This window comes from Hemiscyllium ocellatum, chromosome 18 (genome assembly GCF_020745735.1).
Source record: "Hemiscyllium ocellatum isolate sHemOce1 chromosome 18, sHemOce1.pat.X.cur, whole genome shotgun sequence".
NCBI lineage: Eukaryota > Metazoa > Chordata > Chondrichthyes > Orectolobiformes > Hemiscylliidae > Hemiscyllium > Hemiscyllium ocellatum.
The window spans coordinates 51,539,849-51,555,787 of record NC_083418.1 but is presented as its reverse complement, the minus strand read 5'-3'; the positions used below and the strand labels follow the sequence as shown (position 1 = coordinate 51,555,787).

At 41.4% G+C, this 15,939-nt stretch overlaps 1 protein-coding gene across 1 annotated transcript in view; it reads left to right on the top strand.

Moving 5' to 3' along the window:
• LOC132824461 (lymphatic vessel endothelial hyaluronic acid receptor 1-like) overlaps window positions 1-8,447 on the top strand; it is a 60,935-nt gene extending 52,488 nt beyond the window's left edge. Inside the window, exon 6 of the mRNA XM_060838987.1 lies at window positions 5,015-8,447. Within this exon, the coding sequence (XP_060694970.1) occupies window positions 5,015-5,111 (97 nt within the window). The 3' untranslated portion in view covers window positions 5,112-8,447. The remainder of the gene's footprint in view (window positions 1-5,014) is intronic.
• Window positions 8,448-15,939: the final 7,492 nt, after the last annotated feature.

The following is a 15,939-nucleotide window of genomic DNA, read 5'->3' as shown; positions in this document are numbered from 1 at the left end:
TGAGAAAGAGATTTCTCACTTTCTGAAATGGGTGAGGCTTGTTATAGATTCTCCACATGCACCCTGTCAAGGTCAGGATCTTATATATTTCAATCAAGTCACCCCTCATGCTTAAAAGCTCAAGAGGTAACAAGCTCAGTCTGATCAACCTATCCTCATAAGCCAGCCTGTTCATTTCAGGTATCCATCTGGTAAACCTCCTCTGAACCAATTCCAAGTTTTGGTACATTGTTGAATAAAGAGACCATATTCAAGATATTCTCACTAATTAACAATAATATTCTACTAGCTTTCCTAATTACTTGCTTACTTGTATACTAATGTCTTATCATTCATGCAGTAAGACATCTGGATCCCACTGCATCTCAGAGTGCTGCAATCTGCATATGTAATATGCTTCTTTTTTATTCTATCTGCGAAAAGACACAACTTCACATTTTCCTACATTATACTCCATCTTCCAGTTCTTTCGCCACTCACCCAAACTGACCTATCTATATCTCTTTGTAGGTTCTTTATGTCCGCTTCACAACTTACTTTCCTTCTTATCTTTGTGACATCAATAAATTTTTACTCCCTTCAGCCAAACTATGTACAAATAAATTATAAAGTTGAAGCTCTGGAACATGAACCTTGTGGCACAGCACAAATTATTTTTTGCCAACCAGAAGATAATCCATTTATGTTTCATATTTTCTATTTCCTGTTAGAGCCAATCTTCTGTCCAGATGTTAAATGCCTTCTGTTAAAATGCCTTTTTTAATAACTACCAATATCTTTCTATGCCAGATGTTAAGCTAATTGGTCTACAGATTCTAGCTTTCAGTCTCCTTTCTTAAATAAAGAAGTTACATTGCTGTTTTCCAATTTAAAGGAACCTTTCCTAAATCTAGGGAATTTTGAAAGATGAAAATCAATGCAACGTCTTATTGATTTTCAGGTCCTAAGTTGATGTCTATGAGAACCTAGGGACTTGTCAGACCTCAAATCTTTGCCTAGTAATTGTGATTCTTGAATTCATTCCTCCTGTCAATTTCCTGATTCACACCTATTTCTGCAATGCTAGTTGTACCCTCTATAATGAAATAAATTCAAAATACCTGTTGAGATCGTCTGCCTTCACTGTACTTTTCCTCAGTAGTTCCTCAGTCTCGATTTTTTTATAGGACCACTTTGTTAACTCTTTTTCTAAAAATGTCAAAAACTCTCATCTGATTGTATTTTTGAGGGAGCTTTCTCTTGTACTCTATTTTTTAAATTTTTATAGTCATAGAGATGTACAGCACGGAAACAGACCCTTTGGTCCAACTCGGCCATGCCGACCAGATAAACCAAACTAATCTAGTTCCACTTGCCAGCACCTGCCCCATATCCCTCCAAACCCTTCCTATTCATATACTCATCCAGACACCTTTTAAATGTTGCAGTTTTACTAGCGTCCACCACTTCATCTGGCAGCTCATTCCATACACGTACCACCCTCTGCGTGAAAATGCTGCCCCTTAGACCTATTTCATATCTTTCCCCTCTCACCCTAAATCTATACCCTCTAGCTCTGAACTCCCCCACCCCAGGGAAAAGACTTTGTTTATTTATCCTATCCATGCCCCTCATAATTTTATCAACCTCTATAAGGTCACCACTCAGCATCCGACGCTCCAGGGAAAACAGCCCCAGCCTATTCAGCCTCTCCCTTTAATTCAAATCCTCCAACCCTGGCAATAGCCTTGTGAATCTTTTTTGAACCCTCTCAAGTTTCACAACATCCTTCCAGTAGGAAGGAGACCAGAACTGCACACAATCTTCCAACAGTGGCCTAACCAATGTCCTGTACAACTGCAACATGACCTCCCAACGCCTGTACTCAATACTCTGACCAATAAAGGAAAGCATACCAAATGCCTTCTTCACTATCCTATCTACCTGCGATTCTACCTTCAAGGAACTATGAACCTGCACATTCCAAGGTCTCTTTGTTCAGCAACATTCCCTAGGACCTTACCATTAAGTGTACAAGTCCTGCTCTGATTTGCTTTTCTAAAATGCAGCACCTCACATTTATCAAAATTAAACTCTATCTGCCACTCTTCAGCCCATTGGCCCATCTGATCAAGATCCCATTGTAATCTGAGGTAATGTTCTTCACTGTCCACTGCATCTCCAATTTTGGTGTCATCTACAAACTTACTAACTCTACCTCTTATGCTCGCATCCAAATCATTTATATAAATCACGAAAAGTAGTGGACCCAGCACCGATCCTTGTGGCACTCAACTGGTCACAGGGTTCTAATCTGAAAAACAGCCCACAACCAACACCCTCTGTCTGCTACCTTTCAGCCAGTTCGTATCCAATACGCTAGTTCTCCCTGTATTCCATAAGATCTAACCTTGCTAATCAATCTCCCATGGGGAACCTTGTTGAACGCCTTACTGAAATCATACAGAGCATGTCCACCGCTATTCCCTCCTCAATCCCCTTTGTTACTTCTTCAAAAAACTCAAATCAAGTTTGTGAGACATGATTTCTCATGCACAAAGCCATGTTGACTATCCCTTTCCAAATACATGTATATCCTGTCCCTCAGACCAGTCTATATTTCCCTGGTTGTTCTTACCACCTTTCTTAAATAGTGGCACCACGTTGGCCAACCTCCAGTCTTCCGGCACCTCATCTGTGACTATTGATTATACAAATACCTTAACAAGAGCCCCAGCAATAACTTCGCTAGCTTCCCACAGAGTTCTAGGGTACACCTGATCAGGTTCTGGGAATGTTTCCATCTTTATCAGTTTCAAGACTTCGAGCACTTCCTCCTCTGTAATATGGACATTTTTCAAGATGTCACCATCTATTTCCCCACATTCGATATCTTCCATGTCCTTCTCCACAGTAAATATTGATGCAAAATACTCGTTTGATATCTCTCCAACTCCTGCGGCTGCACGCAAAGGCCACCTTGCTGATCTTTGAGGGGCCCTATTCTCTCCCTAGGTACCCTTTGTCCTTCATGCATTTGTAAAAGCCCTTCAGATTCTCCTTAACCCTATTTGCTAAAGCTATCTCATGTCCCCTTTTTGCCTCCTGATTTCCCTCTTAAGCGTACTCCTCCTGCCTTTATACTCTTCTAAGGATTCGGTTGATCTATCCTGCATATATTGGACATATGCTTTTCTTTTACTGAACCAAACACTCAATTTCTTTAGTCATCCAGCATTCCCTACACCTGCCAGCCTTCCCTTTCACCCTAATAGAAATATACTGTCTCTGGATTCTCGTTATCTCATTTCTGACAGCTTCCCATTTTCCAGCCGTCCCTTTACCTGCGAACATCTGCCCCAATCAGCTTTTGAAAGTTCTTGCTTAATACCATCAAAATTAGCCTTCTTCCAATTTAGAACTTCAACTTTTAAATCTGGTCTGTCCTTTTCTACCACTATTTTAAAATTAATAGAATTATGGTCACTAGCCCCAAAGTGCTCACCCACTGACACCTCAGTCTTCTGCCCTACCTTATTTCTCAAGAGTAGGTCAAGGTTTGCACCTTTTCTAGTAGGTACATCCACATACTGAATCAGAAAATTGTCTTGTACACACTTGTCATTTGTGATGTTCTTTATTTTTTGCCTAATCTTCTGACCTGCTAGCCATCTTTGCATAATTACATGCTTTTTCTTAAAGTTAACAGTTTTTTTTAACATTTCTCAACTTTCTTTAACATTTTTGCTTAACATTTTGGATAGTGGATCCTCCCATTCTGATATGAAGCGATCTATTCCGTTTATTTTGAAATTCTCCCCTAAGTCCCTGCCAATGCATCTCTAATATGCATCTTTAATATTAATATTAATTGCCTCCTCACTTTAACTAGTTCTCGTTCGTGCATGATTACTCTTATTTAAGTTTAAAATGCTAGACTTTGATACACTCATCCTTCAAACTGAATATAAAATTCAATTCAACTGTTCTATGATCAATGTTTTTTGCAGACTATAAGTAGATTATAAACAACACGATTATCTGACAAGCTCCCATAATTTCCTCTGTTATACATCGTTTTACCATGTGGTTCCTCTGGGGGGCTTGTCCATCACTCTCACAAGTGACTACTGCCTTTATCATTTTTCATGAACTTAGGTCATCTCTCTCTATTTTGCTGATACAAATCAAAACTAATATAACTTTTACTCCCCCCTTTCCTGGCTCCCTGGCCTCCTGAATGTCATGTCTTGTTTTCACATTCCTCCCTGGTTGCCTCTCCCTATCTCTGTAATCTCCTCCAGCCATATAACCCTAGGTATCCCTAGGTTTTTTAAAGCATCTCTGATTTTAATTGCTTTAACATTGGTAGTTATTGCTATAGCTGTCAGGGTCCTAAACTCCAGAGTTTGGATCTGACACCTCTCTGTCTATCAACCTTTCTCTCCTCCTTTTAGAAACTCCTTGCACCTACATGTTTGGCTAAATCTTAGATATTATATGTGGCTCAGTACTAAATTGTGTTTTTTTTAGTGCTCCAGTAAGTCACCTTGTGACATTTTAATTACTTTATTAGTGTTATACAAATGTAAATTGTTGTTATTTATCTATATTAAGGAGCTAAATACACATTGCTGCTCCCTGGGGCCTGGACGGAGTATGTAACTTTCATTTAAAAGCTCTAGAAAATAGAAAAAAAGTCATATTTAAGAGATTTTTGTTTTCCACTATTTTACACTATTCATAGTGATACATTATGTGTAGGTAAGTCTCAAGCTCTTTATAGTGCAGGTGTCCCAGATTTACAAACCAAACTTACAAACACTCATATTTATGAACACGATCCCGTACAGGGGTGTAAGTTTACAGGTCCAACATGAACATTTCCTGTACTTATAAATGGCTATTTTATATTTTCTTGCATTGTGTTCTTATTTGCGTACAAATTGATTTGCTAACAGTCTCAAGAACAGAACCCATCTGTAACCAAGGAACCACTCTGCACTTGACTAACATTTATATCTGTAATCTTTAGACGCAAGAAGCGTTTTTCGTATTTACCCAGCCAGCCAAAAGAAGCCATTGAAGCTGAAGTATGGAGCAATAACCAGACAGAGAACAACTCACCATGAGAAGACACAGAAAGAAAATCCAATTAACAAACTTTGCATCTTTCAATATCAAACAAGCAAACTAATTCAATAAACATTCAGGATATGGAAGGGGGATTATAATTAGTTTTAAATAGAATTACACTGATTGTAAAAGAAAAATATGTAACAAAAATTGAACGTAAAGCACAGAAATTGGTCATTCAGTTCAACTAATCAAAATTGTTATTTTTGCTCCATTTAAACTTTCTAGTAACCTTCTTTGATTTTCTGGCTTTGATGTCAGTATTAATACATATGTGCACAGACTCAGTGTCCTATAATCTCATTGCTTGAAAGGTAAATAATGAAAGAAAAGTAAACTGTTTCGCCAAAGTATCTCATTCAACATTTAATTAAGCAGAACCCATCACAACTAATCCCCGACATTGGGGTCAATGCTATAACTAAATGAATCTTATTGTCTGTTTTGATCATTCAGCTACAGTTCTTACTTTGGACGATAGTGTAAAGATTACAAGATATATCTAGCTTTGCCTCTCTCAGCAGATTACAAGGTAATGAGGAGTAGGGGAGTAGGAGAAGTTGGGGAAGACTGAAGGAAGTGTGGGATAGACTTAGGTAGAGAGTAGAAGAATTAAGGATGAGTAAAATAGTTGGGGCTAGAAAGAATTGGGGGAAAGATTCAGGGCATAAAGGAGAAATATTAAGTCATAATGTTAAAGCTAAATGGACCAACTGGTCCTTTCCTACATACAATTTTTTGTTCCATTTGTATGCAACATTGTCTTACGAATGTGTCAAATTTCTTCTGGAAGAGATGAAAAAAAGCTCACGACTGACAGTGGGTCATTAGCATCTCACAGTGCTCTCACTCTGCCATTACTTCATTCATATCCATCGCGCATGCACTGATAACCTATGACATGGGCTTGCAGCAGAACACCTCCAGGTCTATAATCTGATGTATTATTTCAAAATGTCATGGATTACCTTTAGTTGTCCATTTTTCCTCACATTGTTGCTGGGTTCACTGTGCTGGTGAAACAGAGCTACCAAATCCACATCCTCTTGATTGGGGCAAGAGCAATTTTAGCTTAAATGGAGGCCTCTGGGAAAATCCTGTCTCTGTCTAGCAGTAACGTGGGCAGCAAGGTCCTATTTAAAGAGTGAAAATAACATACAAAACGTGGGGTGGCAACTAATTAAAAATAATTACAATGAAAGTGATATGAGAACCATTGGACCAAGGCATGAAGGTATAACCCGTTACCGATAAGTATACTTTAGTTTTATTTGCTTGTATTTTTAATATTTTCATGTCCTCAGTGGGAGAAGGCATAATTATAAAAACAAGTTTATGTAGAAAATATTCATTGCAATCTTGGAAATTTATGTTTTAAAAAATTGATGAAGGTGTGTATTAACGCTCTGAACATAGTCTAGCTTTGATGAAATCCTGCCATCAATCCACATGTAAGCTGAAAAGCTGTTACAAAATTTTTAACAGACCAATAGCCATAATTGAATAATCAGCAAACTATTTTAAAGATTTACAAGGGTTTTATTTATTCTACATCTACAAGTTAGAACAAATGCCAGTTTCCACCTTTCCCTCTGAAACCTTTCCCCCACATAGATGCGGAAGTGTTTTCTGTTATAATGGCAATGGAACACTACTGGATCCACCTTCAGTTATGAACTCGCTAACATTAAAAGATGGCCCTTACTGAAAAATAACACAGGATCATAAGATACTGGAGCTCTAACATTCAATCATAGCTGATGCGTTTCTCAACCCTATTCTCCTCTCTTCTCTCTATAATCCTTGATTCCATTACTAATCAAGAAGCATAATTTAATCCATATATGCATTTATGTAATTTCTGAAGCTTTTCCTCTATTTCTTGTGTTTCCTCTGGGTGTTGTAAGAACCCTTTCAAACAGATTACCCTGAAGGACTGAAAATAGAAGAGAAACTCAGCAGGTCTGGCAGCATCTGTGGAGAAAGAAAGAGTTCATCAGAATTAATGTTTCATGTCCAGCGACGTTTCTTCAGAACTGAAAATTGTTGGGAAATGATTGCATTTATACTGTTTTCAGAGCGGGGTGGAGAAGATGAGTAAGTCGAATAGATGGGTGCCCAGAGATAGAAAAGAAAGAGATTGCTGATGGTAAGCCTGGACTGACAGACATGAGTGCTAGATACGTGCCAACAGAAAGTGTGAACAGTTGAAAATAGGTTGCCTGTGCTGGATTGGTAGATGAAGTTAAATGCGGAAAAATGTGAGGTGTTACACTTTTGGGGCAAGTAATATGGAAAGATAATATCAAATAAAGGCTACTATTCCAAAGAGTATGCAGGAGCAGACACACCTATTATATATGGGGCACACGTCATTAAGGGTGACAGGATAGGTAGAGAGCTGTTAAAGGGCAGCACGGTGGCACAGTGGTTAGCACTGCTACCTCACAGCACCAGAGACCCGGGTTCAATTCCCGCCTCAATGTGGAGTTTGCACATTCTCCCCGTGTCTGCGTGGGTTTCCTCCGGGTGCTCCGGTTTCCTCCCACAGTCCAAAAATGTGCAGGTTAGGTGAATTGGCCATGCTAAATTGCCCGTGGTGTTAGGTGAAGGGGTAAATGTAGGAGAATGGATCAGGTGGGTTGCTCTTCAGAGGGCCGATGTGGACTGGTAGGGCCGAAGAGCCTGTTTACACTGTAGGGAATGTAAATTTTTTTTAAAAAAGCAATCAGTATACTAGGCTTCAGCAATTCTATAGTTTAGCACAAGTACTGGTTTCCATCTTTTCCTGGCCAGAAACTAACTCCACACTTTTCATCACTTTTATATAAAAACGATCAGTACAATTTGTCAATCAACTCTGGAGCTGTTTTAGTTTATCTTCAAGGGACCTGCATTTCTAACGCTGATACAACACACATTCCCTCTGCAACTAACTGTTTCTATAATACTGACTCTAATCCTCAATTAGATTTTTGTATAATACAGATTTTGATTTTATTCTTATTCAAATATTGCTTCCTTTCTTTGATAGGGAAGAAACTGACATATCACAGCAAAATATTTCACTTTTTAAAAAAGGCAATGCATAATGTAGGTTGAATTTTGAAATCCACTTAAATGAAATATATAACTTGTGCTGTTACAGCATGAATCCTTCTTTAACTGAAAAAAATTTACATATTTTATTATCAAATGTTTGTTTTCATTTCAAAATTGTATGACCAAACCTGCCCAAATTGGTAGCTCAAATTCTGTGCTTTTATTTTTAGTTATTTGTATTTGCAACTTGACATCTGCTGAATTAAAATAAACAATTTAGGTCCAATGTGTTTCAATATTTGTGTCCAGTATTTTCATATGATGAAATGAGTTACAAACATTCAAAGACGTCATTGAAAAAATTTATTTGATTGGAATAAACTTACAAATAAGTATGATTTGGAGATGCCGGTGTTGGACTGAGGTGTACAAAGTTAAAAATCACAGAACACCAGGTCACATTACAGGTGACCACCATTGCACAATACACAAACACAAATACTCCTACTCACACACACTCTCACACACACATAGGCACTTCTATACACATGGACACACATACATACAGACGTGCACACAGACACCCACACACACTCTCACAGACACACACACACTTCCACACTCTCACATGCACCCCCTCACAGACTTGACACTCTGCACTCACTACACACACACACATATACTTTCTCACACTCACAACCCCCAACCCAGACAGACAAACACACACACACAGAGACAAAGACCCACATGCACACATATATTTTGTGGGGTGAATTTGTACTTGCAGGGTTACATTGTATTTTGCTCAAAAACTGCATGCATTCATGTAAAACTCAGTTATCTCACTTTTTAGATTAGAATCAATCTAAACATCATGGCATAGACAGAGAACACAGGGGGCCAACACCTTCAACATATTGTCTAGCTATCACCATTGTTAACAGCTAACCCGAGAATGCAATTTTTAATAAAAAAAGTTTTGTGATCTACACATGAAAGAAGTGAAACTATCACTGTATTCTAACAGATGAAAGGCTTAACAGACAATCAATTTTTCAATGTATAATTTCAGTTACATCACACTATAAATTTTTGCTATAAATTCTGTGCGTTAGGGTTGAGCCCTCCACTACCACCTGATGAAGGAGCGTCGCTCCGAAAGCTAGTGTGCTTCCAATTAAACCTGTTGGACTATAACCTGGTGTTGTGTGATTTTTAACTTTGTACAAATAAGTAAGTTGTGTTATGGCTGTATCTGAAAGTACTGTTCCTTTTCAGCTATAATCCTTTCCTGCACACCAGTCTTCATTGGTCAGAACATTGAGTATATTTGAGCTGTCACATTACGGCTATATAGGAATTGGTTAGGTCACTTTTAGAATACTGCGTACAATTCTGGTTGCCCTTCTACAGAAAGGTTAGAGCCAAAAAGAAACTGCAGTTGCTGGAATCCAAGGTAGACAAGCAGGAGGCTGGGAGAACACAGCAAGCTAGTCAGCATCAGGAGGTGGAGAAGTCAACATTTCAGTGTAACCCTTCTTCAGGACTGGGGATGGCTGCAAAGAGGAGCTGTAGATATGGGGTGGGAGGCAGGGTTGGGAGGTGGGGTTATGTGGAGACAGGTAGAGGGCACAACCTGCTTGGTTGATGAGGGGATGAATCCGGTGGGTGGTCGAGAGGAATGGAAGGGAGTGGGAGGGACTAGGAAGTGAGTCAGGTGATGGGAAGGGACATTATTTGAAATTGGAGAACTCAAAGTTGAGTCCTCCGAGCTGTAGGCTGCCCAGGCGGAAGATGAGGTTTGTTCCTCCAATTTCTGGTTTGATTTGTTGTGGCAATGGAGGAAGTCAAAGATGGTCATGTTGGAAAGGGAGTGGGAAGGGCAATTAAAATAGGCAGTGACCGGGAGATCTGGTTGCACCCTGCGGACCACTGTATCGATGTGATCTTCTCTATATCGGGGAGACCAAATGTGAACTAAGGGAATGTTTCACCAAGCATCTCAGCCGGACCTGCAGGGGTCGACTGGACCTCCCAGTCACTGCTCATTTTAATTCCCCTTCCCAATCCCTTTCCCTTTCCCTTTCCCACATGACCATCCTTGGCCTCCTCCATTGCCACAACAAATCAAAACACAAATTGGAGGAACAACACTTCATCTTCTGCCTGGGCTACCTACAGTCTGGAGGACACAACATTGAATGCTCCAATTACAAATAACTTCCCTTCCCATCCCCTGACACCTTACCCCTTCGTCCTCCCTTCCATTCCTCTCAACTACCTACCGGATTCATTCCTCCCATCAACAAACCAGATCGTACACTCTACCTGTCTCCACCTATTCCCACCTCACTATCCTTCCCCCACTCCACCCCCTTTATCTGCACCTCCCTTTACACCAACCTCCAGTCCTGAAGAAGGGTTACACCCAAAATGTTGACTTCTCCAGCTCCTGATGCTACCTGGCTTGCTGTGTTCTCCCAGCCTCATGCTCATCTACTTAAAACAGAAAGGATCTCATTAAATTGAGAGGGTACAGAAAACATTTACAAGGATGTCGCAGGGACTGGAAGGCTTGAGTTATAGGGAGATGCTAAATAGGCTGGACTTTTTTTCACTGGAGCATTGGAGTCTGGGGGGTTACCTCACTAAGGTTTATAAAATCACGAGGGGCATAGGTAGGGTGAATAGCAAACGTCATTTTCCTGGCATGGAGTTGTCCAGAACCAGGTTTCAAATGAGAGGAGAAAGATTTAAAAAGGACCTGAGAGGTTACTTTGTCACGCAGAGGAACAAGCTGCTAGAGGAAGTGGTGGGGGTTGGTACAATTACAATATTTAAAATGGGTATGTGGGTATTTGAATAGAAAGAGTTTGAAGGGATATGGGCCAAATGGAACGAGGTCAACTGAGATGTCTGATCAGCGTGGACGCATTAGGCCGAAGGATCTGTTTCCGTGCTATATGGCTCTATGACTCCATAATTGGCATAGAAAGGCAATATGTCATAAGGATGGCACCAGTGGACAGTTAATGCCTCGATATGGAAGCATAATTTCTAATGAAACTTCCAGGAACATACTTAATCACAGTTGGCATCCCTTTATGGTAAGTTTGCTATCAGAACACGACAATAGGTCACCCCAATCTGTGGTGTAAGAATGCTTGCAAGCTGACCAGATTACTTGGTGACATCATCTGCCAAAATGGACAGACACCTAACTAACAATTATCCTGTCTATCCTTTAGTGTTTCAATCACCAACTTAGTTTTATTATTGATGCATCTGTAAAATATTTAACATTTTCTTTTATGTTCTTTGAATAATTTAATTTGGTTGCTCTTTGTTGCATTCTTATTTTGTGACTTCTCTCCTAATTTATCTTATTTTTTCTTATCATGTATTCCTTTGTGTCAATGTACTGAATGCAATATTCTACATTCAATTGTTCCCTTATGTCTTTATAGATTTGCTGAAACTCACCAGTGTTTAATTTGTTTTGATTTTTCAGTGAAAATACTTTTCCTGCACCCCATTGAACATCGATTTAAATGTTTGTCATTGTTGTCCTATATCACTGGTTGTCAATATTTGCCCAATTTAGTTTCTCAGCCCGTTCTAAGCATCGGCCCTCAAAAGCAGCCTTTTCCAAACTGTAATCCTACTTCTTATTATACCTATGTTCTTCACTATGATCGTCTTAAAATATATTATTACATTATGGACAGTACTGATCAGATATTTCACTTATTTTACTTTGCTTATCAGCTCTGGTTCACTACTAAATCCAAAAGCAAAACTTTCTTTCTTAGCTGTTTTTTCATATATTGGGTTAGAAAATAAATCTGTACACATCATAGGAACTCTATTTCTTTAACCTACCAATTCCACCCCATTAATATCAGAGTTGCTAGAATTCCCTAGTGCTGCATTGTCAAAGAGAGTAAGTACTCTATCAAAGAAGAACTGCACTGTCACAGAGGGTCAATAAGGTACTAAAGGAGTGCTACACTGTCAGGGAGGATCAGTAATGGACTAACAGAGAGTTGCTCAGTCAGGGAGAGTCAGTAAGGGACTAAAAGGAGAACTGCACTGTCTGGGAGAGTCAATAATGTACTGAAGGAGAGTTGCACTGTCAGGGAGGGTTACTAATGGATTAAAGGAGAGTTGCACTATCACGGATTGTTAGTAATGGACTAAAAGGAGAGCTGCACTGTCAGGGAGAGTCAGTAATGTACTGAAGGAGAGTTGCACTGCCATGGAAGGTCAGTAATGTACAGGAGGAGAGTTGCACTGTCAGGGAGGGTCAGTAATGGACTAACAGAGAGCTGCTCAGTCAGGGAGAGTCAATGATGTACTGAAGGAGAGTTGCACTGCCATGGAAGGTCAGTAATCGACTAAAAGGAGAGCTGCACTATCAGGGAGTGTCAGTAATGTACTAAAGGATGGCTGCACTGTCAGGGAGAGTCAGTAATGTACTGAAGGAGAGTTGCACTGTCAGGGAAGGTCAGTAATGGATTAAAGGAGAGCTGCACTGTCACGGGTTGTCAGTAATGGACTAAAAGGAGAGCTGCACATTCAGGGAGAGTCAGTAATGGACTAACAGAGAACTGCAGTGTTAGGCAGAGTCAGTAATGGACTAATGGAGAGCTGCATAGTCAGGGAGAGTCAGTAGTGTACTAATAGAGAGCTATACTGTCAGGTAGGGTCAGTAATGGACTAAATGGCGAGTTACACTGTCAGGGAGGATCAGTAATGGACTAAAAGGAGAGTTGTGCTGTCAGGGAGAATCAGTAATGTACGGAAGGAAAGCTGCACTGTCAGAGTGGGTCAGCAGTGTACTAAAGGAGCACTACACTGTCAGAGAAAGCCAGTAATGGACGAAAAGGAGAGCTGTATTGATAGGGAGGATCAGTAATGGATTAAAAGGAGAGCTGTCCTGTCAGGGAGAGTCAGTAATGTGCTACAGGAGAGTGGCACTGTCAAGGAGAGTCAGTAATGGACTAAAGGAGACCTGCACTGAAAGAAGCATCAGTAATGTACTGAAGGAGAGTTGCACTGTCAGGGAGGATCAGTAATGGACTAAAAGGAGAACTGGGTAAAAACAATGACTGCAGATGCTGGAAACCAGATTCTGGATTAGTGGTGCTGGAAAAGCACAGCAGTTCAGGCAGCATCTGAGGAGCAGGAAAATCGATGTTTCGGGCAAAAGCCCTTCATCAGGAATACAGGCAGAGAGCCTGAAGGGTGGAGAGATAAGTGAGAGGAGGGTGGGGGTGGGGATAAAGTTGCATAAAGTACAATGGGTGAGTGGGGGAAGGGATGAAGGTGATAGGTCGGGGGGGGGGGGAGGGTGGAGTGGATAGGTGGACATGGTTGAAGAGCTTCAGGGCAGTGGGAGAGGGACTCCCTGAGATTCTTGTAGAGAGAGGAGGAAAACTTCTTCAAGGCAGGCATCCTTGCACGAGGATTCGCAGTAGGGTTAAAATCAACGAGGTAAAAACAATGACTGCAGAAGCTGGAAACCAGATTCTGGATTAGTGGTGCTGGAAGAGCACAGCAGTTCAGGCAGCATCCGAGAAGCAGTAAAAAGGAGTACTGCACTGTCAGGGAGGGTCAGTGAGGGACTAACATAGAGCTGCTCAGTCAGGGAGAGTCAGCAGTGCACTAAAGGAGAGCTGCACTGTCAGAGAGAGCCATTAATGGACGAAAAGGAGAGCTGCCCTGTCAGGCAGAGTCAGTAATGGATTAAAAGGAGAGCTGCACTGTCAGGGAGAGTCAGTATGGTATTAAAGGAGCACTGCACTGTCAGGGAGAGTCAGTAATGGACTAAAAGAGAGCTGCAATGTCAGGAAGGATCAGTAATGGATTAAAGGAGAGTTGCACTGTCAGGGAGAGTCAGCAGTGTACTAAAAGAGAGCTGCACTGTCAGAGAGAGCCAGTAATGAACAAAAAGGAGAGCTGCACTGTCAGGGCGAGTCAGTAATGGACTAAAGGAGAGCTGCATTGTCAGGAAGGATCAGTAATGGATTAAAGGAGAGCTGCACCATCACGGATTGTCAGTAATAGACACAAAGGAGAGCTGCACTGTCAGGGAGAGTCAGCAATGTACTAAAGGAGAGCTGCACTGTCAGGGAGGGTCAGTCATGGACTGAAAAGAGAGCTGCACTGTCAGGGAAGGTCAGTATGGACTAAACAGAGAGCTGCACTGTCAGGGAGGATCAATAATTTACTGAAACTGAACTGCACTGTCAGAGATGGCCAGTAATAGACACAAAGGAGAGCTGCACTGCCAGGGAGAGTCAGTAATGTACTAAAGGAGAGCTGCACTGTCAGGGAGGGTCAGTCATGGACTGAAAAGAGAGCTGCACTGTCAGGGAAAGTCAGTATCGACTAAACAGAGAGCTGCACTGTCAGGGAGAGTCATTAATGGACTAAAAGGAGAGCTGTATTGTCAGGGTGAGTCAGTAATGTACTGATGGAGAGTTGCACTGTCAGGGAGAGACAGTAATGGACTAAAGGAGAGTTGCACTTTTTGGAAGGATCAGTAATAGACTGAAGGAGAACTGCACTGTCAGGGATGACCAGTAATGGATTAAAAGGAGAGCTGCACTGTCATGGAGGATCAGAAATGGACTAAGTGGAGGGCTGCACTGTCTGGGAGAGTCAGTAATGCATTGACAGAGAGCTGCACTGTCACAGAGGATCAATCAGGGAGGACCAGTAATGGATTAAAAGGAGAGCTGCACTGTCAGGGAGGACCAGTAATGGACTAAACGGAGAGCTCCACTCTTAGGGAGAGTCAGTACTGTACTGAACAAGAGCTGCACTGTCAGGGAAGGTCAGTGATGGACTAACAGAGAGCTGCTCAGTCAGGGAGAGTCAGCAGTGCACTAAAGGAGAGCTGCACTGTCAGAGAGTGTCAGCAACTGACTAAAGGAGCACTGCACTGTCAGAGAAAGCCAGTAATGGACGAAAAGGAGAGCTGCACTGTCAGGGAGGATCAGTAATGGATTAAAAGGAGAGCTGCACTGTCAGGGAGAGTCAGTAATGGACTGAAAGGTGAGCTGCACTATCAGGGAAGGTTAGTATGGACAAAACAGAGAGCTGCACTGTCAGGGAGGATCAGTAATGGAATGACAGGAGAGCTGCACTGTCAGGGAGGACCAGTAATGGACTGACAGGAGAGCTGCACTGTCAGGGAGGATCAGTAATGGACTGACAGGAGAGCTGCACTGTCAGGGAGGATCAGTAATGGACTGACAGGAGAGCTGCACTGTCAGGGAGGATCAGTAATGGAATGACAGGAGAGCTGCACTGTCAGGGAGGATCAGTAATGGACTGACAGGAGAGCTGCACTGTCAGGGAGGACCAGTAATGGACTGACAGGAGAGCTGCACTGTCAGGGAGGGTCAGTAATGACTAACGGAGAACCGTACTGTCAGGGAGAGTCAGTAATGCATTGACAGAGGGCTGCACTGTCACAGAGGATCAGTAATGTACAAAATGGAGAGCTGCACTCTTAGGGAGAGTCAGTACTGTATTGAACAAGAGCTGTACTGTCAGGGAAGGTCAGTGATGGACTAACAGAGAGCTGCACTGTCAGGGAGACATTACACAGATTAAAAATCACACAACACCAGGTTATAGTCCAACAGGTTTATTTGGAAATGCTGCTTCTTCATCAGGTGGTTGTGGAGCAGGACCATAATACCCAGAATATATAGCAAAAGGTTACAGTGTCATGCAGCTGAAGGTTATTAAACAAAATTAGATTAAGTC